Raw genomic sequence first — 14,324 nt, 5'->3', positions numbered from 1 at the left:
CCCAGCCAGTAAGGAACAGAGCTGTGACGGTATCTCTGTCCCACCAGCACCTGTGTTGCTTCCCTCGAGCCTGTGTCCTTTCTGCTGCCGCATTGAGTGAGTGTCTCCTCTTCTTCTGAACTCTCTGGATGTGCTGTGAGGCATCTGCCTTTAAAAATATTATTTATTTTCCTGGCTGGCGTAGCTCAGTGGATTGAGTGCAGGTTGCAAACCAAAGCATCACAGGTTCGATTCCCAGTCAGGGGACATGCCTGGGTTGCAGGCCACGACCCCCAGCAACCACACATTGATGTTTCTCTCTCTCTCTCTCTCTTTCTCCCTCCCTTCCCTCTCTAAGAAATAAATAAATAAAATCTTTAAAAAATTTCTTAAAAAATTATTTTAGCTGAGACAATTTGCAAAAGCAGGAAAGAAATTTAAACAGAAAGTCACACTAAGTGACACCACTCCTGAAACATTCTCTTCATTCATCTTTCTGGGAGTACTAATCCCAGGAGATTTTTCCTAATAGAAAGGTCTTTATAAGGCTACCAGCAAGGTATCCTCCCCTTCCGGGCTGCTCAGAGATGTAGTCTTTACATATTTCTTTCCAGAAACCATGTATGACCAGTTCTCTCAACTGAGTTGCAAGGAAGGCAAGGGTAAAGACTATCTCTGGCTCATCATGTAAGTAACTTATAGAAGAAATTCATGGTGCTAATAAGTGCTGTTTTGTGGGAAAACATACCACACTGCTGGTCTGGATGCTCTCTGAATTACACAAGCACTATCAGGCAAATAGCCTATAAAGTAGGGGTGTCAAACTCATTTTCACCGGGGGCCACATCAGCCTTGTGGTTGCCTTCAAAGGGCCAAATGTAATTTCAACCCCTTAACAGTTAAGGAGTAGTTACATTTATATAGTCCTAAAATTACCTTGCTACTAGCCTTGGCTGGTGTGGCTCAGTTGGTGGAAGCATTAATTCCCATAAACTGAAGGGTCACAGGTTCGATCCCTGGTCAGGGCACATACCTAGGTTGTGGGTTCCACCCCTTGTAGGGGTCCATACAGGAGGCAACTGATCAACATTTCTCTCACATCCATATTTATTTCTGTCTCTAGAATCAATGGAAACATCCTCAGGTGAGGACAAAATAAATAAGTAAATAAAAAGATGTTCTTAAGCCCTGGCTGGCGTAGCTCAGTGGATTGAGCACGGGCTGGGAACCAAAGTGTCCCAGGTTCGATTCCCAGCCAGGGTACATTCCTGGGTTGCAGGCCAGAACCCCCAGCAACCTCACATTGATGTTTCTCTCTTTCTCTCTCTCTCTCTCTCCCTCCCTTCCCTCTCTAAAAATAAATAAATAAAATCTTTAAAAAAAAAAAAAAAGATGTTCTTTGTAAGATGCCTAGGGTTTATCAGTCTTGAGTTATTAGACGTAATCCAGAAAATCAAATCCTGTTTTCTTTTGTCTTTTGAAACATTGTGGTACAATGTATGTAACATGAAATTCGCCCTCTTAAGCATTTTAAGCATACAACTCAGTGGCATTAAGTACCTTCACACTGAGTCACCAAATCAGACCTACACATAATCTGTGTCTGTATCTTTAAAAAAGTGGACCACCCACCTTGTCGGCAATGAATATCCTAGTACCTGCTGGTATCTTCGCATCATCCTCTATGTTCTTTTCACGAACCCAGGAAAGTGACAGCCTCTTCAGAAAGTCACTTCCTACCTATTCGGTAGGTCTAGCAGTTCAGAATTGATTTTCTTGTCTTTATTACACTCTTTTTTTTAAAAGATTTTTTATTTATTTTTAGAGAGGGAAGGGAGGGAGAAAGAGAGGAAGAGAAACATCAATGTGTGGTTGCCTCTCACATGGCCCCCAATGGGGATCTTGCCTGCAACCCAGGCGTGCGCCCTGACTTGGAATCAAACTGACAACCCTTTGGTTTGCAGCCCGCGCTCAATCCACTGAGCTATGCCAGCCAGGGCTTTATTATTACACTCTTAAATAACATTTTTATTCCTTTCTTCCTGCATATTGTAGCTTAAGTTGGAGGGTACAAACAGCCTCCTCTAGTCAAAACTGTTCCTTCTGACACATCCCTACAATAAAGTTGAAACCATTGCTTAGCCTTTTGTGTTCAGGTATGGACCATAAACATGTTACCTATCACTCACTTGCACACTCTGTACTCAACTGAAAAATGGGATAAATGATGTCTGTCTTACTCACGGGGTATCTGTAGGAGCCAGGGGAATATAAAAAGCTGCACTGATATGAAGGGTATGAAGGTTCTATCATGGTGGTCATGTTCATTAAAAGAAAACCTTCTGGATTGTTCTCCATCAATATTGCATTTAATTATTTTAATATGTTAGAAGTTCAATGTTTACTTTTCAAGACCAAATGAAATGTTAACATGTTGATGAAGAATAACACCTAACCTCTACTTGTAAGGGGATGCCTTTTAGTGCCAAGTGATAGCAAACCAAACCGGAAGTGGCTTTAAGGGTAAGGGAAATAAATGTACTATCCATCTCACATGGCAAAAAGTCCTGAGAGGGGCGGTTCCAAAGTTGATTATTGCCGACACCAGCAAGGGCGAGACAGCTATAGCAGCTCTGGGAATCATATCCTCATTTAATAACATTCAAAAATCTTGTCTTTTTTTAACCCTCTTATTTTAAAAAAATACCTTTTAAGGGGGCATACAATAAAATTGACTCTTTTGGTGTACAGTTCCATAAGCTTTAATACATGTAAACACACTGCCATAATCAATACACAGAAGGGTTTTCTCACGCCCCCCCCAAAGCCTTGAGGAAACCACTGATCTGCCTTCTGTTGTTATAAGTCTGTCTTTTGAAAAATGCCATCTTCCCTGGCTGGCATAGCTCAGTGGATTGAGCACGGGCTGCGAACCAAAGCATCGCAGGTTCGATTCCCAGTCAGGGCACATGCCTGGGTTGCAGGCCATGGCCCCCAGCAACCGCACATTAATGTTTCTCTCTCTCTCTCTCTCTCTCTCTCTCTCTCTCTCTCTCCCTCCCTTCCCTCTCTAAAAATAAATAAATAAAATCTAAAAAAAATGCCATCTAAGGAGTGGATAAAAGCATTGTTGAACATATATATATATATATATATATATATATATATATATATATATATATATATATATATATATATATATAATGGAATATTATTCAGTCATAGAATTGAATCTCACCCTCTGCAACAGCATGGATGGACCTGGAGAGCATTATGCTAAGTGAAATAAGCCAGGTGGTGAGAGACAAATAACATATGATCTCACTCATATGTGGAATCCAAAGAGCAAAAGAAACAAAACAGAAACAGACTCATAGACACAGAGAACAGACTGCTGGTTGCCAGAGTGGAGGGGGTTGAGGGGACGGGGTGAAACAGGTGAAGGGATTGAGAAGTACAGACTGGCAGCTACAGAGTCGTCACTGGGATGGAAAGCACAGCATAGGGAATGCGGTCAATAATACTGTAATAACTATGTACGGTGCCAGCTGGGTACTGGAAATATCAGGGGGACCACTTTGCAAAGTATATGATTGTCCGACCACTATGCTGTATATCTCAAACTAATACAAAACAATATTGAATGTAAACTGTAACATAAAAAAACATTATCTAAACAGAGTCACAGTCTGTAAAATTTTGAGACTGACTTCTTTCACTCAGCATATTGTGTTTCAGATCCAATAAATTTTTTGTGTATATTAATGGCTCTTTCTCGCTTATTGCAGAGTAGTATTCCATGGTATGGGTTTAGCACTGCTTGCTTACTCATTTGCCAGTTGAAAGACACTTGGGTTGTTCCTTGTTCTCGGCAATTACGAATAGAACCCCTAGAAGTACTTGGGAATAAGTTTTTGCATGAACGTAAGTTTCATTTTTCTATAGTTGTGTATCTCAACCAAGGACTCTTTTGCCCCCAGAGAGTATTTGGCAATGTCTGGAGACATTTTAATTGTCTCGACTTGGGCCGTGGGGGCACTACTACTGCCATCTACTGGATGCGTCCGCCAGGGACGCTGCTAAACATCCTACAATGCATATAGGACAGCTCCTCGCAACCAGGAATTAGCTGGCCCGAAATGTCAACAGTGTCAAGGCTGAGAAACCTTGATCTAGTGTAAATGCCTAGGAGTGTGATCACTGGGTCATATGGCAAGTGTATGTATACAAGAACTGGCCAAACTTTTCTCCGCATTGGCTATGCCATTTTAGATTTCCACCCGTAATATAGGAGATTCCAGTTGCTCCATATCTTTGCCAGCAAACTTGGATGGTTTAAATAGGTATATAGTGGGATATTTCACTTGTGCCACTTTTTAAGAGTGAAGAAACAGCTCCGTCTGGTGTGGCTCAGTGGATTGAGTGCCAGCCTGCAAACCGAAAGGTTGCTGGTTCAATTCCCAGCCAGGGCACATGCCTGGGTTGTGGCCCAGGTCCCCAGTAGGGGGCACATGAGAGGCAACCACACACACATTGATGTTTCCCTCCCACTCTTTCTCCCCCTTCCTTTCTCTCTAAAGATAGATATTTTTTTTTTTAAAAGGGAAACTTTGCCCTGGCTGGCATAGCTCAGTGGATTGAGCGCGGGCTGCGAACCAAAGTGTCGCAGGTTTGATTCTCAGCCAGGGCACATGCCTGGGTTGCAGGCCACGGCCCCCAGCAACCGCACATTAATGTTTCCCTCTCTCTCTCTCTTTCTCCCTCCCTTCCCTCTCTAAAAATAAATAAATAAATCTTTTAAAAAATTAAAAAAAAAAAAGGGAAACTTTTCCAGAAGCCCCAAGGAGAATCCACCTCGTCTCATTGTTCAGAACTGCATCACACGCCGCCTCCTAAATCAATCACCAGTTATGGAGAATAGAATTATGATTCATCACTGAGAATACTTGCTGACTTCTAAACATATGTTCTATAATTTTGTTACGCCTTCCCATATTTTCTCATGAAAAATAACAAAAATGCATTACTTATAAGAAATGCCATACTTTGATACTGTTCTCAGAAGACCATGTAATGACACTTTCCCTGCCTGTGAATACGGTAGGGGACAACTCAAGAATTGGCCATGTCCCATGTTCCTCCTGTTCCCAAAAGCTGTTGTCACAGTACCATAAGCAAATCAATTGTAAATCTGCTTTTTCCTTTCTCCTTCCAGATATTTGTCCAGTAGTGCAGACTTGGAAAGTGGATGGTCTCATGTCAGACTCAGGAAAGGGGGCAAGGGGAGTTGCGACTGATTTAAAAAAAGGATCTGACAAAATGAATACATTTTATCATTTTAGGTACATAATAAAGTGCATAAATGTTCTTTGTAGCATCACACTTCATTGCTTTATAGCAGGGGTGTCAAACTCATTGTCACCGGGGGCCACATCAGCCTCGTGGCTGCCTTCAAAGGGTCAAATGTAACATTAGGACTGTGTACATGTGACTACTCCTGAACAGTTAAGCGAGAGCTCGATGCTGCTGCTGGGTAGACACAAGGTGCCGGGCCGGATAAAACAAGGTGGAGGGCTGGACTTGGCCCTCGGGCCTTGTTTGCCACCTGTGCGGTAGACTGCCTATCAAAAGGACAATTACCTTCCTGTCTTGGATTCTCATCTTCACAAAATGATACCCAAGTGGAGTCTGAAGGAAAATAGATTTCTTCCCTCCCACTCTCAGTGAATAAATGGTGCTCCCTCTAATCCTGTCTCATTGTTAACAGTGAAAAAAAAACAAAAAAAAAAACACTAAAAAGGATAGTTTGAAAGTGCTGGTAGAGGAGCTGGATGATTTAACAAACGAGACACTGACAAAAACAATTTTTTTACAATACTATAATTATAAAGTTGAAGGCACATCCTTGGCAAATCAAAATATGATCAATTACATGCTTATGGAAAAACGAACTACTCAATAACTTGACTCTAGTACATGATTATTGCACAACATCGCCCACTGCTGTTTGGGTAGCAAACAATCAATGTTTAACAATGTTCAGTTAAACATTTCTTGAACCAAAAAAATGTAAGGTTGAGACGCCTGGTTTTGGCTACAAAAGGCATTTATTATCGATGCCCTTATGGAATCTGTTTTAAATGAAGAACAAGAATTCTTGCTTGTGTGCTTTATCTGGCTACTCACGCCAGATAAACTTCCCGAAGGACTATAGACATTTAGTGTCAAAACAGCTAATCATTTGGCATGGATTTATATCTTTTTATATTTGGTAAAATAATATTTTTAATGATAGAAAAGTAAGAATTAAACCACCAAAAAATCCAAAGGGAGTGATTCCAGGGATGTTTTTATTCTTGTTAAAATAACCAGTAACCAGATGCCTCAGCCACAGAAAACAACAACAGAGTAAAATAAATATTAAGAAAAACATTTTTAAAGCAAGATCCATAAGTAATGGAAAAAATTCTCTAAGAACATACATTCTTGATTTTAAGCTGTGTACATGAAAGATATGCACGCTTAAATTTTTGGAAACATCTGTCTACAGTGTTATTTAAGCATTCTGAACAAAATAATTTGTAAAAAGTTACAGCACAATATAAAAGTGTTTGTTCACAAGGCATCAAATTTAACACTAAACTGTTGATACTAAACTAGGAAAAATAACATTTCTAGTTTCACAAATGACAACCACACTTCTGTAGACTACAACACTAAATACTTTAGGTGTGTTTTAACCTTTGAAGTTCAAAAGGCATCTTTGGATATTTAAGAGAAAATGTGCCCGTAGTTGAGTCTGAATAAGCACTGAATATCAAAACATCCTGTTCACGTCAGCCTGAGGACATGGTTGCTGAGTGAATACAGAAGAATGATAACCGAATAACAAATAAAGAACCTCAAATATCAAATTCAAATACACAGTAGTCCCTACGTACCTGCGGTTTTACTTGCCCCTATCACTTATCTACAGTCAATTGTGGTCGGAAAATCCTCAATGAAAAATTCCAAGAAAAAAAGAGACAATTCATAAGTTTTCAATTGCGTGCCATTCTGAGTACCACGATGAAATCGCACGCTGCCCCAGTCCGTCCAACCCGAGACCCGAATCATCCCTCTGGCCCGCATCTCCACGCTGTATCCGCTCCCCACCGGCGAGTCCCTTAGTAGTCGTGTCATGTATCAGATTGACGGTCATAGTATCACAGTGCTTGTGTTCCAGTTGCCCTCATTTTACTCAATAACGGCCCCAAAGTACAAGAGTAGAGACGCTGGCAATTCAGATATGCCCAAGAGAAACCATAAAGTGCTTTGTTTAAGTGAAAAGGATGTATGATAGGGAAAAGCATAGTCCATGTAGCGTTCAGTGTTATCCACGGTTTCAGGCATCTATGGGGGTCTGCGAACATGTTCCATGTGGGTAAAGCGGGACCACTGTCAATTTAGTTTCTTTCTATATGGTAATGTGTGTGTATATGTGTGTGTGTGTTTATATCTGAATATGAATAGACATAGACACATTAATAAATAAACTTTGTTCTCACCAGCAACTAGTTATTTAACGCAAGTTACAACTAACTGAAAGCCACGTTTTGGGTCCCCTCCATGTACTGCCTCTCTCTCCCGTGAATACAGCCGCTCTGGGAAGCTCACGGGAGTTCAAGACTGCAAACAAGACTTGTGGGAGACAATTCAAAGATGCCTACAGACATTGAAAGATGGATTCTTTCTAAAGAGAGCATGTCTTCTGCTCTGGTAGTAAGGGCTGAAATGCGATCCTTAATTTCCCCCAGACTATAGGCTGCTCCTTGCACAGTCCTGTGACTTGGGTCCCTTGGCAGGTGGGGCTCAAGAGCACAGCTCAAACACACACAGAACAATGACAGCGGGAACTAGCTATATTCAAGTGCTTGAGAGAGAGAGAGAGAGAGAGAGAGAGAGAGAGAGAGAGAGAGAGAGAGAGAGAGAGAGAGAGAGAGAGAGAGAGAGAGAGAGAGAGAGAGAGGTGGGCTTCTTTTTTGAAAACTCCAATATACACCTGTCATATTAAGTGTTTCTTCTAGGTAAGATAGGCCATTGGAATGAAAGGTAGAAAATGTTGAAACTCAAACCAGCAGCATGGAAGGTAGCATAGGCGTTGGTCTAAGGAAAGGCCTAGACTACAAACTCATTCACACTTCATTACAATGGGTTTGCCTTTCTAGATTAATAGCACCTTCATGAAGTTTCAGCTCTCTCTAAAATAGCTGAGATAAAAATGAGATCTTTTCCAAATCTACAAAGACAGCATGGAATAATGTTGTAAACTTCTTGTGTGTGTGTGTGCGCGCGCGCGTGCGCATGCACGCGCGTGTGTAAAGGTAACAGGAAGTAGGCTGGGAAGACACCCATCCCCCACTCCCACCTGATGGCAGACTCTGTCCTATCAAAATGATTTTTAATCGTTATTACTGACCTCAAGCAGAGAAAAGAACATGTACTGATTACCAACAGCATGTGCCAGGCACTGTGCTAGCAGCTTTACATTATGGCAGTGGGAACAAAACATTGGAAATTCATTTATGTGTTCTCTTCACTTATGTATTCCACATATGAAATCCATCTCACAGTTAACAAGGGAATTTCAATAGTGAGACAAGTACCAGATCTCTGGCCAGTAGTGTATTATTCCCAGGCACTTGCAGGGGAATTTCTAAATTTATACGGCAATGAGAACAAGCCCCTGAATTTGCCAATCATACTAACTAATTAGCGAGTGCAAATGTTTTCAACTAGGGAAAAGTACACATTTGCCTGAAAGGTATATCACAACCTAGGGAAATTCTCATTGCGGTATTACAATTCATTGTATTTTTGGTAAAAGCAGTTTTGTGTAATAGCATTACTTTAAAGTCATTTTGAGGGGTTCCCTAAAACACTAAAAGACAATTAAAATCTATTACATGATATCTACCAGCTAAGGTCTTATAAAAAAAAGGGGGGGGGGGACAAATTTAGTGAGTCCAGGTAATTGTATGACCCGTATATGTTGAACATGGTTTAAAAAAAATCTTTGACAAATCTTTGATCTTTGAAAACAACAACTGTGGAAGAGGCTCAAAATCTTCAGTTTGGGCACCGATGCGGACAGAACCACCTAGCACTGAACTTGAGGAGTGAACGGAAAGCTTTCACCAAGCTCGGGAGTCACTGCGGGAAGAATCTGCTATGCTTTTTACAACGGAAAGATGAGAAGCAGGGCATGCTACCTTTAAGGACGTTTGAACTACAAGATAAAGAAAGGAACAAGATATTGGGAAAATGGTCAGTTATTTTTATCAATGAAACAACCACCCACGCTTAGCGTCCTCAAAGGAAACTACAAAAGAAAACACACTGGGTCATCTACGAAAGCAACTGCAAGGACGTAGGTGCAGGGAGAATAAGGCGGGGCGGGGCGGGGGGGGGGGGAATCAAGCCAGTACTAATTAAGGCACATCTATGTTTAAACAGTTTCTACTGTTTTCTTTCTAAAACTAGATGCTTTATACAATGCTCTGAAAGCCACAGTTCCCCCATCAGGCAGGGATCAGGGCTCGAGAAGTTCCTCAGGATCGTACTCTGAAATCTTCAAATACTTAACTACCGTTTCCTTCAGTTTTTTTTTTTTTTCATCAGCGAAAACGAATGATCTATCACTTCAGCAACAGTTTGGCAATCTTCAATGGTAGGGCTTGCTGGCTTGCTGTAAAGCTCACTGGCTCACTTTACCTCTTGCTAGGGAAAACAAAACAAGAGATTGGAAATTCACTCTAAATAAAGCTGGGTTCAGAGTGCCGATGCCCTGAAAAGGATGTTGTTACCATCGGGAAAAATGCAATGCCAATAAAATCCCTAGTATAAGAGCACGAGACCAACACCAAGTCCTTCCTCAATATTTTGCAAGGCGAAGGTGACGGCGGTGAGTGGCGAGTCAGTGCACACACCGACAGGCGGACAGGCGCTCAAGGGGCTGCCCCCTGCGGCCTGGCCTGTTACAACGCCGTGTCATCGTCGTCTTCCCTGTAATCTCCCACCAAGAGTGAGTGCTTGTCGGGTTCACTGGTGGCGATGCTGGTTAGGGACCGTTTATCCGAGCGCAGGGAGTTGATGGAGGCTCTGCTGTAATTCACAATGCGGTGCAGCAAACCCAGTTTCGGCGAATTTCTTGAGGTGTCATCTATTCCGATGTGAACGCTGACTTCCGAAGGGCTTTTCTGTCCCATCGGGCTTCGGGCACGCAGTTCGTAATTCTCGTAGGTTGGTTTCCTGTACCTGGACACAGGCAAGAGCACGCTGGTTTGAAATAACCACATGTGAACTAGGTGCCTGTTACATCCAAAACTGAAAGGAGATCTGCCCGGGATGAAATGCGCAAAGGCGTCCCTGCTAGGAAAGCAGCTCGAAAGGCGGCCCACGTGTAGTCACGTGATCAGTAGCCCCGCCTCTCAGAGCCCACGTGCTCGGTTTTACCCTGCTTGGTCTTTGTGCTTGCAATGTGATAATTACGTAGCTAACATTTGCATTAAGGCATTTGGGGCTTATCATGGATCAACATATACGAACAAAACCCACCAAGACAGACTGTGGACGATAAAAGGGATATAAAATAGGAACGTGAGCAAGCCATCGTACTTACAGTTTCAGGAAGAGAGAAGACAGTACTACCGAGACGGATGAAGCGGCCATCGCAGCGGACCCCATCCAGGGCTGCAGAACCAAACCGATGGGCATAAACACTCCTAGGAAACAAGGGTCGGTCAGGTAGGGCAGATGCTACTACGCGGATCCCTGATGTGGCTTCCAGTGCTTATTTACAGATCATTTCCTTGTTTGGAATTTAGCTTCCTGTCGCTGCAGATGTATGTGGCCGCCGATTTTCCACTAGCACAGCGCTGCTGTGAACATTCTCGAGAATGTCTCCCGGGGCACGCGTCTGAGAATCCGCCCAGAGCACATACCTACAGGGCACGCTGCTGGCTTATAACATGGACACATGTTCGGCTTCCGGTGGACGTTCCTAGCTTGTTCCCCCAGGCGGTCGTACCAGATCACAGTACCATCGACAGGAAATGAGAGTTCATGTTCCAACAACTCATTCACACTTGGTTTTGACAGACATGTTAATATTTGCTCATATGATATGGATGAGACAGGCTTATGGTACTTTTTAATTTTTTATGAACTTCTATGTATTTTCTACTTTTTGTACAATGATCACATATTATTTAATGTTTAAAAAATCGCTTGCCCCGTGAATTAATGTCTCTGAATTTTTAAAAAGATCTTATTTACTTATTTTTAGAGAGGGAAGGGAGGGAGAAAGAGAGAGAGAAAGAGAAAAACATCAATGTGCAGTTGCTGGGGGCTGTGGCCTGCAACCCAGGCATGTGCCCTGACTGGGAATCGAACCTGTGTTGCTTTGGTTCACAGCCTGCACTCAATCCACTGAGCTACGCCAGCCAGGGCTTGGATTTTGATTGTTCTTTGATTCTTTGTCCTCTCAGCATTGGTGTGTTTCTCAACAGCTTTGTGTTTGCTCTCATGTCATTTTATGTCTTTCTTTGGCTCCCAAATCAGAGAGGACAAGAAGAAAGTGACTATTTCTTCTACGTGATTACTAACTTGTACCAAGCTAAGTACAGGAGATTATCAGATGTTTATTATACCATTCTATATTGGTTTTTCTTGGTCATATTTCTTCATTCAGTATCTCTCTCATCTGGTTCCCAAACTGAAAAAAAAAAACCCCTGTTGGCTGTTATAACACTACATGAAGAGCAGGAATTCTCTGTATGTTGTAATTACAAACACGTGGCAATACAGAACTTCACGCAGAGGAAAAAAGACAGAAACTACACAGACTAAAATGCTAATGACAGTTGTGTTTGGGTAGTGAGATTAATGGAGAATTTGCTCTATTAAGCAAAAAACATAAGTAAACAGTTATACATGAGTATGACTGTACATGTAGAAAGAAATGACCTAAGGTAGCAAAATATAATTAACTGATGAATAGGTTAAGGGCATAGAGGTTTTCACTGCATTACTTGTTTCCTTGTCTATGTAAGTTTGGAATTTTCAAAATGTAAATTGGGAGGAAAATGTAAGATAAAACAAACCTGCCAGAATACTTATACATTCTAGACTATAATCAACATTGCTGAAAATTAAAATTGTTGATTTTGCCCTGGCTGGTATGACTCAGTGAATTCAGCACAGGCTTGTGAACCAAAGGGTTGTCAGTTCGACTCCCAGTCGGAGCATATGCCTGGGTTGCAGGCTGAATCCCTGGCAGGGAGGGGTGTGTGAGAGGCAACCACACATCGATGTTTCTCTCTCTCTCTCCCTCCCTTCCCCCCTCTCTAAAAATAAATAAATTCTTAAAAAAATAAAATTGTTGATTTTAATATTACCTCTCAGCACACCAGCACGCTACATACAAAAAAAGGAGCTCAAAACTAATAAAAGGACTAAAACTTCCAAAGCGATAGGTCTCTGAATGACTTCAGACGACAAAGCGATACTCGTTAACAGTCACATACCAGCAGCTATGGGGATTCCAACCAGATTATAAATTAGAGCGAAGACAAAGTTTATCCGAATCCTCTTGACTGTCTTCCTTGATAAATCAATACTTGCTACGACGTCCAGAAGATCATTCTGAGAACAGAAATATTTGTAATATTAGTGAGAGACTCTAGCTTGACTAGTAACCTCTGCATATGCTACTGTGTATATTGGAGGTGACATGTACTTTAGGGTGATATGTGAATAACTACAAATCTCAGATATCGCCAACAATTTGAGTCAGCCTTGGGAAGATGTTGTTCAAGAATTTTTCTCAGGGTTCTGAAAACACTCGTAGAGTTGTATGCTGGAAGAGGGATTAAATGCTATTAAAAGAACCTCAGTATGCATTGAAGCTAATTTTATTAAGTATATTCCCAAGTCTTGCTCTTCACTTTAGAGGCTTGTCCTCATTTGCTTCACTGGATTGAGCAAGTCTGGAAGTAAGCAGTAAGACTTCTCATACACCCACCACGAATCCTCCCAGACTCCGTAGCTGGGAGGAGCAAGGGACTTAGGAGAACAGAATCGTTGTGCTGGATGTACTTTACGACACTACCCCCGAGCATGGAGAGCAGACTTACACTCCGCAAAGTTCAGGCTACAGCGCTTACCCTTATCAAAACCACGTCGGCCGCCTCAATGGCTACATCTGTGCCCGTGCCGATGGCAATTCCCACGTTGGCCATGGCCAGGGCGGGGGAGTCATTGATTCCGTCTCCTACCATTGCTACCCGTTTGCCCTCTTCTTGAAGTTGCTTCACCTTAGCCACCTTGTGGGAAGGGAGAACTTCAGCAAACACCTTAGTGATGCCGACCTACATCAGGAAAAATAAACTCCAGTCAAGGAAGATTACTGAGTACCTGAAACAGAGCTCGGCGTTAAGGAGTTATCATTTTCCACCCACCAGATGTCCAAGTTTTAAAAGACTGATAATATCCAGTGACAGTGAGGATAGGGAGAGAGGAGCTCCCTTATACACTGTTGGTGAGTGTGTACATTGGTCCTGTCTTTTGCAGGGTATTAGCTAGCATCTATCAAAGTATGTGCATCATTTGGTTCCGCTATTCCACATCTCGCTCTATTTTGGACATACTTGTACACGCACAAAGGTTACATTATAATATGCAATATTACAACAATATTACCCTGTTGTAGTAACAAAATTTTCAAAACCACTGAAATGCCCATGATTAGAGAAATGGTTAATTAAATTATGACGTAGACCATACCATGGAATTCCATGCAGCAACGTAGAAAAATAAATAACTGTATGTTCAGACATGGACAAAGCGCCAAGGCATTTATACTGTTATGTAAAAAAGCAAACTGCTAACAATCTATACAAGAATCATCCAATTTATGTTGAAAATGCCAGAATGGTACACTTGTATATGAACATGGACACATATGAAACAGTGTGGGGGGGGGTAGGACTCGACAGGGAGCTTGGGAAAAGGAGGGCAAACTTTTCACTTTATATTCTTTTGTATTTTTTATGCAAGAATGTTATTTAATAGATGAAAAGACTGACATTGGAAAAGTTTGGAAGGAAAGGCAAATGTTGGGCTCAATAGCAGAAAAATGCTATTGGCTTGGCCAACAAATCCATTAGTTTTTTTCCGTAAGATGGCTCTTAGTCGTGCTTAGTTGTCTTTAATGTCATTCAAAACAGTTTTGTTAGACTGTATTGTGACAGCTGTCATACCAGGGTGCATTTAGAAAACTTATCGAAATTGGTGACTTTCTGTGT

General features: G+C 41.7%; 1 protein-coding gene across 1 annotated transcript in view; it reads right to left on the bottom strand.

The window, feature by feature from the left end:
• Window positions 1-5,843: 5,843 nt before the first annotated feature.
• ATP7A (ATPase copper transporting alpha) overlaps window positions 5,844-14,324 on the bottom strand; it is a 102,623-nt gene continuing 94,142 nt past the window's right edge. Inside the window, exons 20-23 of the mRNA XM_045847397.1 lie at window positions 13,185-13,388; window positions 12,546-12,663; window positions 10,640-10,742; window positions 5,844-10,275 (exon numbers count right to left, since the gene is read on the bottom strand). Coding sequence (XP_045703353.1) covers window positions 9,996-10,275; window positions 10,640-10,742; window positions 12,546-12,663; window positions 13,185-13,388 — 705 coding nt within the window. The 3' untranslated portion in view covers window positions 5,844-9,995. The remainder of the gene's footprint in view (window positions 10,276-10,639; window positions 10,743-12,545; window positions 12,664-13,184; window positions 13,389-14,324) is intronic.

This window comes from Phyllostomus hastatus, unplaced genomic scaffold (genome assembly GCF_019186645.2).
Source record: "Phyllostomus hastatus isolate PE091 unplaced genomic scaffold, TTU_PhHast_1.1 phas_contig_551, whole genome shotgun sequence".
Classification (NCBI taxonomy): Eukaryota; Metazoa; Chordata; class Mammalia; order Chiroptera; family Phyllostomidae; genus Phyllostomus; species Phyllostomus hastatus.
Note: the sequence above shows the minus strand (reverse complement) of the source record. Positions and strands in the feature narration are given on the sequence as shown.